This window comes from Gambusia affinis, linkage group LG10, assembly GCF_019740435.1.
Source record: "Gambusia affinis linkage group LG10, SWU_Gaff_1.0, whole genome shotgun sequence".
Taxonomy (NCBI): domain Eukaryota; kingdom Metazoa; phylum Chordata; class Actinopteri; order Cyprinodontiformes; family Poeciliidae; genus Gambusia; species Gambusia affinis.
This window is the reverse complement of record NC_057877.1, coordinates 196,404-213,792: the sequence shown is the minus strand read 5'-3', so window position 1 is coordinate 213,792 and position 17,389 is coordinate 196,404. Positions and strand designations below refer to the sequence as shown.

At 40.9% G+C, this 17,389-nt stretch overlaps 1 protein-coding gene across 7 annotated transcripts in view; it reads right to left on the bottom strand.

The window, feature by feature from the left end:
- Nucleotides 1–17,389, bottom strand: part of szt2 (SZT2 subunit of KICSTOR complex) — a 139,594-nt gene that overhangs the window by 33,155 nt on the left and 89,050 nt on the right. For 4 of the 7 annotated variants that reach the window (XM_044130336.1, XM_044130331.1, XM_044130338.1 and 1 more), the window contains exons 51-59: nt 14,553–14,744; nt 14,038–14,228; nt 13,733–13,899; nt 11,886–11,983; nt 11,611–11,743; nt 9,472–9,599; nt 5,890–5,937; nt 3,873–3,994; nt 3,348–3,533 (exon numbers count right to left, since the gene is read on the bottom strand). In XM_044130336.1, coding sequence (XP_043986271.1) covers nt 3,348–3,533; nt 3,873–3,994; nt 5,890–5,937; nt 9,472–9,599; nt 11,611–11,743; nt 11,886–11,983; nt 13,733–13,899; nt 14,038–14,228; nt 14,553–14,744 — 1,265 coding nt within the window. The remainder of the gene's footprint in view (nt 1–3,347; nt 3,534–3,872; nt 3,995–5,889; nt 5,938–9,471; nt 9,600–11,610; nt 11,744–11,885; nt 11,984–13,732; nt 13,900–14,037; nt 14,229–14,552; nt 14,745–17,389) is intronic. The other 3 variants (XM_044130335.1, XM_044130334.1, XM_044130337.1) reach the window with 3 other exon arrangements.

Below are 17,389 nucleotides of genomic sequence, written 5' to 3'. Positions count from 1 at the left end.
TATTTATTTCATGTTGGCTTGACTCTGTAACTGTTTTATGATGTGCTGATTTTGTGCAGGTAAGGAATGGGTGTGAATTTGTCCTGTTATGTTAATGTATGTCAAAATTAAAAATTTTAATAAAACAAAAAACCTATAAATATTAAATATTAACTTGTGGATTTAACAGAGAAGAACCACCAGTTTCCCAGCTGCAATACAATATGTGCACTACCTGTGGGAGTGTGTGTGTGTGCATGTATATATGCATACAAATATTTACATGTCCTTATATAGGCCCCTAAGTGAACTTTGGTTTTAGGGTTCCTCTATTTCTGCTAAGAATCTGATATTTCAGGCCAGAATCTGAACCAGCAACAGCCGCATCGAGGACCAAGCCCTCTCCAAATGGGCCGGGCCCAACCCCTGGCCACCACAAATCCCCAGTGTCAAATCCTTTTAGCAGAGCTCCTGGAGAAGTTTCCCATAACTTTTAAGTTGATGTAAAAATAATTGTTTTTGCCACATACATTATTACCATGCTCAGCAGCAAACAACTACAGCTCAGTGTAGGTAATTGATTTATCAATCCAGTGGCCATGTAGCCTGATGTAAAAACATTTTGCTAGACAATGTCAAACATTGAGACATTAATTAAGGTTGTCAAACGTGGCATTTTGAAGCCAAAAATTTTTTTTATCCAGAAATAAATAGGGCCAACCACAAGAAACAACTCACTTAAAACTAAAATTCAATTTCACACAAATACAATAATGCTAGTTGTTTGGCTGTTGAACTGGACCATTCAAGGTCGCTGTCCTGTCAAGCTAATTTTCTGTTAGCACCTCCTCAAAACGCCTTGATAAACATTAAATTATCAAGAGACATGAAAACATACCTTTTATCTTAGCCTTTTCTATTCTCCCTCTTTTTCCTGTCTCCCTGAAGGATAAGTCTTTTTGCAACATTATTTGAAAACTTCTACCAATGCTATGGAGGTTTGGATATGCACTGTACATTGCACAGCAATGGCTTGGTGAAGTGCCACCATGGGGCAAATCCCAAGGCATTTCCAGGCCAGCCTTGGGATTCCAAGACCGACCTGGAAACATAGTCCCTCCAGCGTGTCCTGGGTCTGGATCATTATTTTCACATCATTTCTGGATTGTTAAGTTTGAGCTCAAGTATTTATGAATGTTTATTGCAAGTTTTGTACTACTTTTGTTAATTCATTATTAGACCAAGCTACTGCAATACATACCGGTAAGTTATTTAGTGCTTATATATATATATATATATATATATAAATCATTAAATAATAAAGGTTTTTAGTTTGTGCAAAACAGTAAACTAAGAACAAATCATGTGGAATATTTTATTTATTTACAGTCATGACCAAAAGTATTGAGAATGACACAAATATTATACTTTCACATGATCTGCTGCCCTCTGGTTTTCATGTGTGCATGTCAGATGCTGTCATCACATACAGAAATACAATTGCAATCATATTATGAATAACAAAAGCTTTTAATGACAGAATGAGTTAATGCAGCAAGTCAATATTTGCAGTGTTGACCCCTCTTCTTCAGGACCTCTGCAATTCTCCCTGGCATGCTCTCAATCAATTTCTGGACCAAATCCTGACTGATAGCAGTCCATTCTTGCACAATCAATGCTTGCATTTTGTCAGAATTCCTAGGTTTTCGTTTATCCACCCATCTCTTGATGATTGACCACAAGTTTTCAATGGGATTAAGATCAGGGGAGTTTCCAGGCCATGGACCCAAAATCTCTATGTTTTGTTCCCTGAGCCAGTTAGATATCATCTTTGCTTTATGGCAAGGTGCTCCATCATGCTGGAAAAGGCATCGTTCATCACCAAACTGCTCTTGGACGGTTGGGAGAAGTTGCTCTCGGAGGACATTCTGGTACCATTCTTTATTCATGGCTGTGTTTTTAGGTAAGACTGTGAGAGAGCCGACTCCCTTGGCTGAGAAGCAACTCCACACATGAATGGTTTCAGGATGCTTTACAGTTGGCATGAGACAAGACTGGTGGTAGCGCTCACCTCGTCTTCTCCGAACAAGCTGTTTTCCAGATGTCCCAAACAATCGGAAAGGGAAAATGACTTGACCCCAGTCCTCAGCAGTCCACTCCCTGTACCTTTTGCAGAATATCAGTCTGTCCCTGATGTTTTTCCTGGAGAGAAGTGGCTTCTTTGCTGCCCTCCTTCAGACCAGGCCTTGCTCCAAGAGTCTCCACCTCACAGTGCGGGCAGATGCACTCAAACCTGCCTGCTGCCATTCCTGAGCAAGCTCTGTACTGGTGGTAACCCGATCCCGCAGCTGAAACACTTTTAAGAGACGGTCCTGGCGCTTGCTGGTCTTTCTTGGGCGCCCTGGAGCCTTTTTGGCAACAATGGAACCTCTCTCCTTGATGTTCTTGATGATGCGATAGATTGTTGACTGAGGTGCAATCTTTCTAGCTGCGATTCTCTTTCCTGTTAGGCCATTTTTGTGCAGTGCAATGATGACTGCACGTGTTTCTTTCGAGATAACCATAGTTCACAGAAGAGAAACAATGATGCACCAGCCTCTTTTTAAAGTGTCCAGTGGTGTCATTCTTACTTAATCATGACAGATTGATCTCCAGCCCTGTCCTCATCACCACCCACACCTGTGTTAATGGAGCAATCACTGAAACGATGTTAGCTGGTCCTTTTAAGGCAGGGCTGCAATGAAGTTGAAATGTGTTTTGGGGGATAAAGTTCATTTTCTAGGCTAATATTGACTTTGCAATTAATTGCTGTTGCGCTGATCACTCTTTATAACATTCTGGAGTATATGCAAATTGTCGTTATGAAAACTGAAGCAGTAGACTTTGTAAATATTAACATTTGAATCCTTCTCAAAACTTTTGGCCATGACTGTATATGTACATGTTTATATAAAAAAGGCTTGTCATGACACCAGGGCAGAATTTAGCTGACTGTGTTTAGTGAAGGCAGTACAAGGCGTTTACTGGAGCCTGAATGAATACAATTATGGCAGGTCCTTCTCTGATGAACAGCAGCATTATATCAAAGATTAATGCCTTTTCTGGAATAATCTTTTTGTCTGAAGCAATTTATAACAATGTGGATGTTTAAAATGAGGACATTTATGACACACTTCACAATCTGTGCTTTTGTTAGGAGTGGAATAAGTCTTGAGCATCTATATTCACATTTCTTAATAGCTCATCATTTTCCCATAAAATTATTACATTTTATCTTTAATTGGTATTAATTGCTGTAATAATGTTATATCAATAACAGTCAACCTGATTCGATCACTTCAGTAACTTGATTGTTGAGTTTAACATACCAGCTTGGAGTCCAGTTCCTGCAGAGGTGGATCAGAGAAGCAATAGTGATGGAAGAGGCCCATCTTTTGGTTGAACAGGCAGTGAACAACATGAGCCCTCGCATTCTGCCATTTTACAAGGCGAACCAGTTCACGGTTCAGAGATGCACCCAGGTCCACAGACCAGTTATAACTGTACAGAGTCACCTACAAAAAGCAGACCTACTATGAATATTCAAAAAACATTGAGAACAGACATGTTTCTCATTTCCACTACACAACATTGTTTCTGTCTGCAGCTATTGACTGTTATTAACTCTGTGTGTTTAGACAATCTAACGACAACTCTGTTGCTACATTGCATAGCTAATAATTTAGTTATAAACGGAGAAAATACAAACATTTCATTCCTATTCATAACATTGCCACATTAAGTTAATGTCACAATATTGAAATAAACAAGAATAGCTTTTCAGTTCCTAAATGTGTCTTCTTTATTTGGCCCCAGCAGAAGTCACATAATTAGAGTTTCATGTAAACTTTTACCTTTTTCTCTGCAATGCTGATGAACAAGAATCTCTGTCGGGGAGCTTGTCCTGCTTCAGGATGGCCAGGAGTTATCAGATCACTCTGCTCCAGAGCCTCAAACCGTTGGAAGCCCTTGTGAGCTGACCAATCAAAAGAGAACATTTGGAAAAATAGGACAGCAAAAACATTTCAAGTCATATGTTACAATCCTTTTATAGGGGCTCTCAAATAAGTGTTTCATATTCTTATATTCTCAAATGATAGTCAACAGAAGCTACAGTCAAATTACAGCAATAATGTGAGGTTTATATATATATATATATATATATATATATATATATATATATATATATATATACACATATGCACACACAGTGCCTTGTGAAAGTATTCGTCCCCCTTGAACTTTTCAACCTTTTGCCACTTTTCAGGCTTCAAACATAAAGATCTAAAATTTGCATTATTTTGTGAAGAATCAACAAATAAAGTATAAATGCACCTGCTCTGTGATGGTCTCAGGTTGTGTTTAAAGCTCAGAGAGCATCATGAAGACCAAGGAACACACCATGCAGCTCTGATACTGTTGTGGAGAAGTTTAAAGCTGGATTTGGATACAAAAAGATTTCCTAAGATTTAAACATCAAGGAGCACTGAGCAAACGATCATATTGAAATAGAAAGAGTATCAGACCAAAGCCACCAAGACCCGACCGTCCCTCTAAACTTTCATCTGGAACAAGGAGAAGAAAGATCACGATATTCAGCCAAGAGGCTCATGATCACTCTGGATCTACAGAGATCTACAGCTGAGGTGGGAGAGTCTGTCCATAGGACAACAATCAGTGGTACACTGCACTAATCTGACCCTTATGGGAAAGTGGCAAAAAGAAAGCCATTTCTCAAAAATATCCCAAAAAAGTCTTGTTTAAAGTTTGACACATGCTGTGTCTTCCATGTTTTGAGACGCACCAAACATAGAAGAAGGAGCTCTGGTCAGATGAAACCAAAATTAAACCTTTTGGCCACAATGCAAAACGATATGTTTGGCATAAAAGCAACACAGCTCATCACCCTGAACACACCATCCTCACTGTCAAACATGGTGGTGGCAGCATCATGGTTTGGGCCTGCTTTTCTTCAGCAGGGTCAGGGAAGATGGTTAAAATTGATGGGAAGATGGATGGAGCCAAATACAGAAACTTTCTGGAAGAAAACCGGTTGGAGTCTGCAAAAGACTTCAACAAGTCTGTTGGACTTGTTAACTGGGACGGAGATTTACCTTCCATCAAAACAATAATCCCAAACATAAAGCAAAATCTGGAATGGAATGGTTCACAAATAAATGTATTCAGGTGTTAGAATGGCCAAGTCAAAGTCCAGACCTGAATCCAATTGAGAATTTGTGGAAAGAGCTGAAAGCTGCTGTTCACAAACTCTCCATCCAACCTCACTGAGCTCCAGCTGTTTGGGCAAAAATTTCTGTCTCTCAATGTGCAAAATTGATAGAGACAAAACCAAGTGACTTGCAGCTGTAAAGGCAGCAAAAGGTGGTGCTACAAAGTATTAACGCAAGGGGGGCAAATAATATTGCTTTACTTTGCAGTTTTTTATTTGTTAAAATAGTTTAAAATAGCCAATAAATTTCGTTCCACCTCACAGTTGTGTCCCACTTGCTGTTGATTCTTCACAAAATAATATACATTTTAGATCTTTATGTTTGAAGCATGAAAAGTAACAGAAGGTTGAAAAGTTTAAAAAGGCTGAATACTCTTGCATAGCATAATGCGAGAGAAACCTGCCTTAAAACATTATATATGTATATATATAAAATGTTTTTAGGCAGGTTTATTTCTAGAAAAAGGCTAAACTAAAATTCCATGCCTCAAGCAAAAAGGTTAATTTGAAGACAGCTCATTTGTTGTTGAATTCTGTGATAGATTATATATTGTACCATTTGTTAAAGAAAATGTAAAAAAGTAAATTAAAGAAAAATTGACCAGTATGATTGTTATTGTTAAGCTAAGAGCCAAACTTACGTGTGAACCTATTTGGCCCTGGGGAGCTTTCCTCATCTGAACTGTCTTCTGCAGCCAAACAGAGATGGTACAAACAGCAAGGCAAGGTGGGCAGTGAAACACAGCTCAACATATAATGATGTAAGCAAATGTTTGCAAAATAACACACGAGTGTTAGACAGCTGGCACTGACAGAGAAACACAGCATCAGAGAGCAAGAGCACGTACAGGATATTCAAAAGCTTTGGCACAAAACATGGCTTTGTGTTTTCACATTACACAGAAGGCTGAAACAACAATATACTTCAGAAAGAAAGCCATTTAAACTTATGCTGAAATTTACAAGACTCAGCTCCTTATGAAACTTTCTTTTTGGTCTGACATTTTCATTAGGGCAACACATTTTTTCACAAAGTAATTATTACATGAAATCAAAAGAGTTTATTGGGGCCTGCCCATAGCAATGCATAAGGAGAGCAGAGTCACTGCTCTCCTTATGCATTGCATGGCAGGCACCTATTGTTCTACACCCAATAGAATGTCTCTTTAATACGTATTATTTATTATTCTTCCGTTACCGTTAATGCGGCTCTTCCTGCTGCGAGCCCACCCACAAAAGTGGTATCAAAACGTGCGGCTCGATCCCGGAGGGGTGCTATTATTTTTGGTGGGATTTGGAGTTACCATGGCGACGAAAAAAAGCAAAAAACGACCCCAAAATCACTAACGAGCTCACCAGGTGCAACTCTGGTTGTCAAGGGGACGAGGCAACCACTAAATCCTGAAAATACCCTATTTTTGAGGATTTTCTGTGTCGTCATAACTTCATGTAGAAACGCCATTCAAACTTCATTTTGTAGATACGTCCGTGATCTCTTTTAAAGTGAAGACAGCACATTGATATGAATTATGGTTTGTCCACAACTTCTTTCTAAGCGACCCAAAGTTTTTGATTTTTGGAAAAATCAGAGTGTGAAGGCCGCTCCGCTAGAGTGAGAGTCAGAGCGACATTTTGACCCCAAATCATTTTTAACTCGCCCTCACGCTCACAAATATTGCATGATTGGTATGAAACTCGATCATGACATTGATACGCGTGCCTGCTCCGGTCAAATGTTTTCAAAAATTATCTAGCGCTTACAGTTTTCTCTCCAGGTGCTTCAGAGCAAAGTCATGCGCCAGGGTAGCAGACAGATCTCACTGATTCACTTCCATGTATTTCTGAAAAATTTCAGACCTTGGCACACACTTTTTTTATCTCATCGCTGTTAATACTGTGAGTGAGGTAGAGATATGAATGGTGGGACTATGTGAGACGACAAATAGCCCTCTCATACGCTTCAAACGGTTTTCGAATATGTATTACGGTTCCCGAACAGGAAAGAGTTGTTTGCAATGCTTTTTTTAGTCAAACTGGCTGGCTCAAACAGAGAATTGTCTCCCCCTGGATGTTTCACTCACAGCTGGCAGAGAGGATTATTTACCATGGCAACGGAACCCAGAGCAGGGAGAGCGGCTTAAGACTACAAATACGCATCACTGTAGTTCTAACTAGTAGTTCAGTTAAAACAGAGGAGGGCTGTATATAACTCATTTAACTCAGTCACTGTTACACCTGGGATGAGTTTGGCCCTTTGAAATGAAGCTTACTGAAAATTTCAAAATAAAAGCCCTTGAAAATTTTTACATCAGGTCATTGCTTTTTTGAGCTTCATATGACTGATTTAATACAATGACTGTTACACATGGGATGACTTTTACCCTTTCAAATGAAGCTTAACAAAAATTTTTAAATAAAAGCTTTGGCAATTTTTACATCATGTAATTGCTCTTTTCGGCTTTATGTGACTGGTTTATCCAAAGCACTCTTACACATTGGATTAGTGTGGGCATTTAATATGAAGCTTACTGCAAATTTCAAAATAAAAGCCTCAATATGCCCCGGCGGCGCAATGATATCATTCTGCATTATCTGTTTCTCTCAGATTAGCCTTTTAGCTTAAATAAGCTATTTTCTATTTTTCAGACTTATTAGCCATGTTTAGTATACTTAATGGAGTAAGTAAATGACAGTAAACATTCTAATGATACCCCACATGCTACTGAAAGTATTTATGCTTACATTAGCATATTTGCTCATTTTAGCTAATACACTTACTTTATCATACTGAATGTTGCATGTCCAGCTTACTTAACATTCTTGTGATTCTCCACATGCTATTGATTACATTGCAGCTTTCTTTAGCATTGATGCTAATTCTTAGCATCAGAACGCTGGGTCCAAACCGACGGGCACACTTTGGCAGGCCCCAGTTAAATTTCTTCAGGAATTTTCTAGTTTTATTTACTGTTGGCTGGCTGTTAAATCCACAATTCTCCTTTTCACATCCGATTCTTCCATATGTTCCTAACAGATCACTTTGCTCTCACACTGCAGGTTTACTGCTAGTTTCTAGAATATTAAAAAGTAGAATGGGAGGCAGATCGTTTAGTTATCAGGCTCCCTGTCGTAATCTGTGAGACCGACACTTTTAGGACTACTGTAGGGTTAGAACCTTTCTTTTTGATAAAGGTTATAGTTAGACTGGCTTAAGTTATCCTGAGCTTTTTCTGTAGTTATGCTGCAACAGGATAAGACTACTGGAGGACAAACTGACCACTTTTTCTCATTTTCTTCTACTATTCTTCGATTGGAATTTTTTGCTGTCATTTTATCTGTTAACTTTTGGTTCTCTCAACTTATTTTTCTCTCCGTAATCGCTATACCTGGTTTAGCTTTCCGTTATACCAGAAAAGCTAAGAAGGAAGCTGTGATTCCTTTTTGGAGGACAGGATTGGCTGAGACAATTCTCCTATTAACCAATCGTTTTGCCTCTCCTGCTCTTAACCATTTCATTTCATGAACATCTAAAATAATCCTACATGCATTCTGCTCCATCTTCTCAAAACCCCAGTTGGTTGTGGCAAATGGCCACTTATACTGAGTCAGGATCTGCTGGAGGTTTCTCCCTGTTAAATGGAAGTTTTTCCTCTCCACTGTCACTTCATGCCTGATTCATTTGAGGAAGTGCTGTAAAGTCACAACACGAGCAATTGTTGTTATATGTTCACTCCTCCTTTTCCAGGAGGAGTGAATGCTGCAAGTTAGTGGCTTGATGCAATCTGCTCCATTTTCTTAACTACTTTGAATACTGTACTGTTTCATAACTGGGATCAATTGTAATGCACATATATATGAATGACTTGAAATTATTTTTTTGCAAAGTGCCTTGAGACAACATTGTTGTGAATTGACACTATATAAATAAGCTGAATTGAATTGAACCGAGGAGGTCATTCAGCCATTGGATTAACGTATGTTGAACTAAGGCCACATCTAAACTGCTGGACCTTGATGTCTGGATTTGAAGATGCCTGCTATAATGTTGAAAATTAGTGATGCATCGTCTGCATCAGACAGCATATGGCTATTGAACTGAAGTGGAAGTTGAGTTGTTCAAGTAGTGCCTGTGATAAACCTCACATTGCTAAGGCGGCCGGCAGTTCTATGTGTCACACAAGATGTCTGTTTTTTTACACTGAGAAATCCTAGCAGGTGGTTACCTTGCTCAGTGCAACAGTGCCACTGGTAGAAATTTCGCCCAATGAGAATGAAGCTTCTTTTACCATCAGGAGGGTGGCTGCGGTGCTGGACAAGAGGGAATGGACAAAACACATCTCCACTGGGGCAGCTGGAAGAGGGTTGAATTACAGAGACAAACATTTATGTGGGATTTGAAATTGAGTGACAAGTAAAATAAAACACTGCAGAACATAATGTAAAATTATTTTTGTGATGTTTCATTGTCTCAGATGTAATTAATTAAATTAAAACTTTAATGAAAATAACAGAAAAGGTTTGTATTTGTAATGATCTCCCAAAAGAGCAAGAAAAGCATTTGGCATAGAAGTCTTGTCAAATGTTGTCTGTGTCATTAGCCAACATTTTGTTTCTTTTTTCACAAGGCAGAAGGTCTATAAGGATGCTGGTTTGCATTCAGGCAGTGCACTGTATGAAGTTAGGCTGTTAAACTCCACAAACTGATGTACTAAAAATCTCATTTGAGGAGCAGCTGAACTCTAAAGCCAACAGCATTTGGGATTCTTTGCGAAATATGGTTAACAAGAACAAGGAGTGTCTAAAGGCTGAATTTTCACAGTGAGCAAAACAACTTCAGGACAACATGGACCCAGAGGTAAATACTGTGATAAGAAGAATTGAACAAATGGAGGCTATACTGGACTGGGCTTGTGAGAAGGCCAGTACCAGATCTGAATCTGATCTGGTCGTGATTATTACTCTGTTCCCAGGAGGAATATATTCCAGTCCTGGTGAATGAGCTCCTCACAGTGAGACTGTAATAGGAGCTGCTTCGAGTTAAGAGGATCAAGGATAGAGGAAGATGCCCCAGTGTGACTTAACTGGAACTCAGCTCTGTCCAGGAAAATATTAGCTTTATATGGAATAAGCAATGTTAAGTATGGACATGTTCACATTCGCTTGACAAAGAGGCATACTGAATGGTTTATTGAGCTAAACTTTAAAACTTTATTGGGTCAACTGCTCTCTGGCTATTTGTTTTGCATCACTGGAAACAGCAAAGTGACCAAAGGTAGTCTGGAGGTGGCGAGGTCTGTGGAGGAGCTGACAGTGACAACAGAGAGTGGTCATTGTTGTCTGAGATGGGACGTTCAACAGCTTAGCCTTTAAGTTATACTCCATACACTCTTCCACACTGGAATATAAATGGATGGGCTTAAATGAACTAGGAGCTCCGACAATTAATATTGATAAGTTTTAATTCACACTTTATTTCACTCAACGAGATTCACCTAGCCGGAAAAAATTTGGTGGTTACACCTGGTTTGGACATAACAGAAACAAACCGTACAAAAACGTGGCCCAGCCATTTCCTAAAAAGCGTGTTTTATCAGATTTTCATCATCTTTGCACATTCATTTTACAGTTATTTCCTGTCATCAGACATTTAGAAGATCTTCAGCATGTAATTCATGGCTTTGCCAGGATCTACAAATTCCTAACCCACCAGCCTAAGATTAATACAAAGTGGAGCTGGGAATTGTAGCGAGTGGAGGAATTCAAAGATTTCTATAAATGCAGCTCTGGTTCAGGTTACACTCATAGTGGAATTGGAAAAAATGCTCTGGCATTTTCCCAATTCTCCATTGAATTGAAGAGGGGTATGACTGCATGCATGGGCAGTATCTCCACACACTCCTTAAGCCTAACGTTCATGACCCCGTGACCTGGCACTCATTTTCCCCTTTGCTCAAATTCCAGTGTGAGTGGTCAATCACAGTTTCTATCAAGCTGGGGCAATTGGGCTATTAGTTCAGTAATGTGTTTCAGGGACATGGGGGATTTGGATATTGTACCTCTCCTTTGTCCTTCCATATCCTTGTGTTTTTCTTTCAATTGCATCAAATCCTTCTTCAAACGGCTCACGGTGCTCTGCAGTAAAGTCACCTCATTGGGCCAGGTAGGTAGTAAGCTTATAATTCTGCTTAAGCTTATGTTTTAGCTTAAACTTCTAATTAAAAGGTGTTAAACTTCCCAGCTCTAGCAATCAAAACACTCTATGACAAAAACTACTCTTAAAACCAGAGCATCAAATCCCATTAGTGGTATGCTAATGAGGAATGGCTGATTCAGAATGCAACAATTTGGAGGGAACTACTGACCTCATTCTTTCAAATGATTTCACTGTTGTGTCACTGGCCAAAGAACTGACCAGATTGTCAATCTCAGTCAAAATGGAAGGCAGCAGGAAGTTGGATGCAATTTCAGTTGTGCAATGTTGGATGGAGGGACAGCCTTTTCACCAGCAGTTGTCATGCATTTTTAAAAAGAGAAACAAGAAGAGCTATGATGGGTCATTGAACGGAAAAACTGTCATTGTCACATACATGTTTGAAATTTCCTTTGATTTGGTGCTAACACACAGACAGAAACTCACCAAGTCTGGCCATAAACGTGATCCATGACTGGCAAATATCTTGGTAGACAGGATGTAAAGTGCCTGCATCTCCTTCCTCCAACTGAGACAGCTGCCTCCTAAACCAACATAACAAGACCTCGCTTATTTAAAAAAAATATTTTCAAGGTTTCCACAAGGCCAGTCAAACAATAAAAAAATTAATCTCACTAAGACAAGGTTTCTGTTATGTCAACAACAGTAAAATCATTTCAGGGATCTTCCTGTGCTCTGAGCACTGCAGCGCCATGTAGGAGGAAGGTGGAGAGTGAAGCTGTTTCAGAGATCACTTTTGTAAGAAATGGGATATTAGCCCACAGATAAACAGGAAATTATGTTCAAGCTTCAGCATAGAGGATATTCTAAGTGTACAGAAACTTGTTTAATTTATTGTGCATTTCAGAAAAATTGATGACATTAAAAGAATGTGAATTAATGCAGGATTAATTGGATTTAACAGACCTACTTGTTACACATGATTCAAGCTCATGAGCTGATTACTGGAAGCCACATTCAACCAGAAGCAACAATTTCAATTGGACCAAATAGTTACATATACTGTTTTTAATAAAACAAAGATTTTCTTTCCTCACTGTTTGAAGATCAGAAGTTTAAATACACTAAGACCAATATGTCTATATATAATCTGGGAAAGCCCACATGATGATGTCATGTGGTTTTGTAAACTTTTGATTTGAAACTTTTGAATTTTAAGGCAACATCTTAAACATGTTTTGTCAAAAGGAATGGGCAAAACGTTTAACATACTACTGAAAGAAGTTTGTAAAAGAACTCCCAAAACTACTCAGAGTGAAACAATTCAACAAAATACCACAACTGGCAAATTAATATAAACTTTAGAATTTGAACAATTTAAACTAAAATATTTATATCACAGAAACTTTTTTTCTGTCTTACTTATGGTAAGTAAACATTTGATTTAAACTGTATTACATGTTTCCAAAGTCACTAAGAATTACAATAGTTTATTTACCACAACTGAAAGAGTCTGTGACACGATAAAACCTTTCATTCTGTGCCCAAAAGCTTTTAATGATAAATATTTTTCACAGACTGTTATAATTTCACGGCATTAAAGTGTCTGAATTTTCATCTTTAGTAACTGAGGCAAACAGTTAGTTCAGTTAACAAATAGGGAAAAATCAAAACTTTAACAACTATGGCTGCGTACACAGAAGGGGACAAAACTGTGAGGAAGATCTGAGTGATTTATCTGTGGTTTTGCCAGAAGAAGCTGGATGGAGTGATGAAGGAGAGGGAACTGATTCTAATAAAGGACTGCAACCCAATTTGTTGAAGCCATATTGTTCAGGAAGCAACAATGTGTTTTTTTTTTCTGTGAAGTTGTTTTAAAGACAGCAAAGGATTGTTGCTTTGTTGTTTTGGATCATTTGGGTTAAATGTAAGTGTAGGATCTTTGTAAAAGCATAAATTTGTGTCTTGTATTTAAGAATTTGAAGAAGCGAAGCTGCTACTTTGTAATTGTGAAAGACTGAAAAAAATTACATTTACAAAACTCCTATAGGATCTTTCTCTGTAACTACAACGTCTCAGTTATATGACACAAATACATTTGCACCAAAAAGTACCTTCATATCTCACCACCAGATATCCAGTTGGCACAGCACAGAGCTAATTTTAGAAGTATTTTGAAAGCGCTATTTTTGCAGTGGAACTAAAGACAGAACTATCACATCGTGGTTTAACTGTCCCTAGGCGAAACCCAAAGCTTTACTTTGTTGGGCCCTAAAGGCTGAAGCCCAAAATATATGACATGAAGACCCTATCAGAAGTTTCAGCCACACCACCTTTGAGCTTGCTCAAGCTCCACAGCCACAGCTCTCTCCTGACTCCACTGCTGCTTTACGTTCTCCGTCTTGTGTCTTCGCCGTGCGGCTCTGCCCTCTTCTCCCTTTTCTTGAACAATGTCATCAGTTGTCTTGGGGCTCCCAAGCTCTGCTGAGTCGGGTTTACTCTTAAGTAAGAAAAAGATTAGCTCTGTTTACAGACAGACTATACAAATTAGCAGTTAAATAACTTTATAGTGAAGAATCCATGTAATTGTTGAAAGAACAGCTCTGTAATAAAAGTTTTTGATGTTTGACAAACTGACCAGAATATCCCAAAAGCTCCGGCGCGAGATTTTACTAGTAGGAGTAGTAGATTCTGGTGTGCTGGTCCCCATCAGCGGGTTGACACCTGCTGAATGGATTAAGGTGATTGGAGAAGGGCCGCTTTTAAAGATCCGTGAGCCACTACTTTGCCTGGGGCTGTCCTTCTTTTCAAACAAAGATGTCCCTTGTCCTGAAAACAGATTTCACAATAATACAAAGTCAAACAAAAGTTTGTGGACATTTGCTATTACTAGAAATCAATAAATCAGTTCATTCAAAACAAGTTTTTTCCATGAAAACTGGACAGCAACATTTATTCCTTTCTTCAAGCTGTAAAATGCAAAGATGTTATATTAATTTGCGATGCCTTTTTGAAAGATCAGAGGGAATGTCAGGATTTGTGATGGTTTTACATAATACGTGCTACTGCACACTGCAGAAAAGTTTGCAGGATTTCAATTTTGTGGTAGGCATTTAGAAAAATGTTAACTAATATTTTTCAAGACAGTGTTACCTTTAGTTCCTTCTCTCTGCTCTCTGTCTGAGCTTGCTGTGGCAGCAAGACAAAGAGGATTTCTCAAGACTCTAAGTTCCATGATGGCATCACAGAGTGCATGGCGCAGCGCCCCTTGTAGTTTATCACTCAGCTGTAAGGGGCTGATGTTCCCTTGCTCCCAAATATCAAAGCGCACGTTTAGTTGGGCTGCTGAAAGAGATCAAAAATAAATATGGTAACTGACTTTCAAATAAATAAAACAAAAATTTGAGTATTATAAACCTAACTAGAAACTTCCAGAAGAAAGTTTAAAGAGGCCTGTGGCTGTCGAATCCGGTTCAGTGGCTCTGCTGCAAAGTTAGGTCCTCGCTCTGTGTGGTGCACCTAAAGATGCCACTACATTATTTTATAATTTTGAAATACTTTCACGTACACTTTATTCTATTTTTATTTTAAAAAATGAACAAATTATCTTTTGTTTGCATTTCAGCATATTAATCTGCCTGCATGTAATGCTTTCCTGAGGTTGGGATGGAAGCAGTAGTTGCGAAGCGGAACCTTTGGGGGAAGTTGCTTCCGGATTGGTTATGGGGCGGACTTTCTTGTTTGCCTCAGGCGTAATCTGGATGCTAATGGCAGCGCTTCATCCTGTTTTATTCTTCTACAGCAGGGGTCTCAAACTCCAGGCCTCGAGGGCCGCAGTCCTGCAGTTTTTAGATGTGCCAAAGGTACAAAACACTGGAATGAAATGGCTTAATTACCTCCACCTTGTGTAGATCAGTTCTCCAGAGCCTGAATTATTCTATTCAGGTGTTGTGCAGCAGAGGCACATCTAAAAGTTGCAGGACTGCAGCCCTCGAGGACTGGAGTTTGAGACCCCTGTTCTACAGGGTAGTACACAGTGAAAGCACACCAAAACTACTCTGTAAGTTGTTAACCTCTTATTTGACCAGTAGATACCACTGCGTTACGTTTCTATGCACCATTTTGCTAATAGTTGAGAATTCTAACAACCAGGAGTCAGATTGGCAGGCTGCCGACTCGCGCTGGGGAAATCCCACAGAGTTAGGTGATTAGAAGACCATCTCATCCATCCATCCATCTATCTTCTTCCACTTATCCGGGGTCGGGTTGTGGGGGTAGCAGCTTCAGAAGGGAGGCCCAGACTTCCCTCTCCCCAGGCACTTCTTTCAGCTCCTCCGGAGGAATCCCAAGGCGATCCCAGGCCAGCCGAGAGACATAGTCTCGTTGGGGTTTACCCCGGTGAACGAGAGGGTAGCCTGCCTCCGCCTACGGGTGGGGGGACAGGTCCTGACTGTCGTTTGTGCTTACGGGCCGAATGACAGCTCAGATTACCCACCCTTTTTGGAGTCCCTAGAGGGGGTACTGGAGAGTGCTCCTACTGGGGACTCCCTTGTTCTGCTGGGGGACTTCAACGCTCACGTGGGCAATGACAGTGAGGCCTGGAGGGGCGTGGTTGGGAGGAACGGCCCCCCCGATCTGAACTCGAGTGGTGTTCTGTTGTTGGACTTCTGTGCTCATCATGGATTGTCCATAACGAACAACATGTTCAAGCATAAGGGTGTCCATATGTGCACTTGGCACCAGGACGCCCTAGGCCGCAGTTCGATGATAGACTTTGTCACCGTTTCATCGGATCTGCGGCCGTATGTCTTGGACACTCAGGTGAAGAGAGGTTCTGTCCACTGACCACTACCTGGTGGTGAGTTGGCTCCGCTGGTGGGGGAGGATGCCGGTCAGACCTGGCAGGCTCAAACGCGTTGTGAGGGTCTGCTGGGAACGTCTAGCGGAATCCCCTGTGAGACGGAGCTTTAACTCCCATCTCCGGCAGAACTTCGAACACGTCCCGGGGGAGGTGGGGGACATGGAGTCTGAGTGGACCGTGTTCCATGCCTCCATTGTCGAGGCGGCTCATCTGAGCTGTGGCTGCAAGGTTGTCGTGCCTGTCATGGCGGCAACACTCAAACCCGTTGGTGGACACCTTTGGTGAGGGAAGCCGTCACGCTGAAGAAGGAGTCCTATCGGGCCTTCTTGGCCTGTGGGACACTGGAAGCAGCTGATGGGTACCGGCGGGCGAAGTGGCATGCAGGTCAAGTGGTTGCTGAGGCTAAATCTCGGGCATGGGAGGAGTTTGGAGAGGCCATGGAGAAAGACTTCCGTACGGCTTCGAGGCGATTCTGGTCCACCATCTGGCGTCTCAGGAGGGGAAAGCAGTGCAGCACCAACACTGTTTACAGTGGGGATGGTGTGCTGCTGACCTCAACTCGGGATGTTGTGGACCGGTGGGCAGAGTACTTTGAAGACCTCCTCAATCCCACCGACATGCCTTCCATTGAGGAAGCTGAGTCTGGGGACTCTGGGTTGGGCTCTCCAATCTCTGGGGTCGAGGTTGCCGAGGTGGTCAAAAATATCCTCGGTGGCAGGGCCCCGGGGGTGGATGAGATCCGCCCAGAGTTCCTTAAGGCTCTGGATGTTGTAGGGTTGTGTTGGCTAACACGACTCTTCAATATCGCATGGACATCGGGGGCAGTTCCCCTGGATTGGCAGAGGAACTGCCAATCCAGGGGATTGGCACTCCCCCTGTTCTGAGTGGAACAGGGGGAGTCCACTCAGACTCCCCCTGTTCAAAAAGGGGGTCCGGAGGGTGTGCTCCAATTACAGGGGGGGTCACATTCTTAAGCCTCCCTGGCAAGGTCTATTCGGGGGTTCTGGAGAGGAGGGTCCGTCGGATTGTCGAACCTCAGATTCAGGAAGAGCAGTGTGGTTTTTGTCCTGGTCGTGGAACACTGGACCAGCTCTACACCCTCAGCAGGGTCCTGGAGGGTGCATGGAAG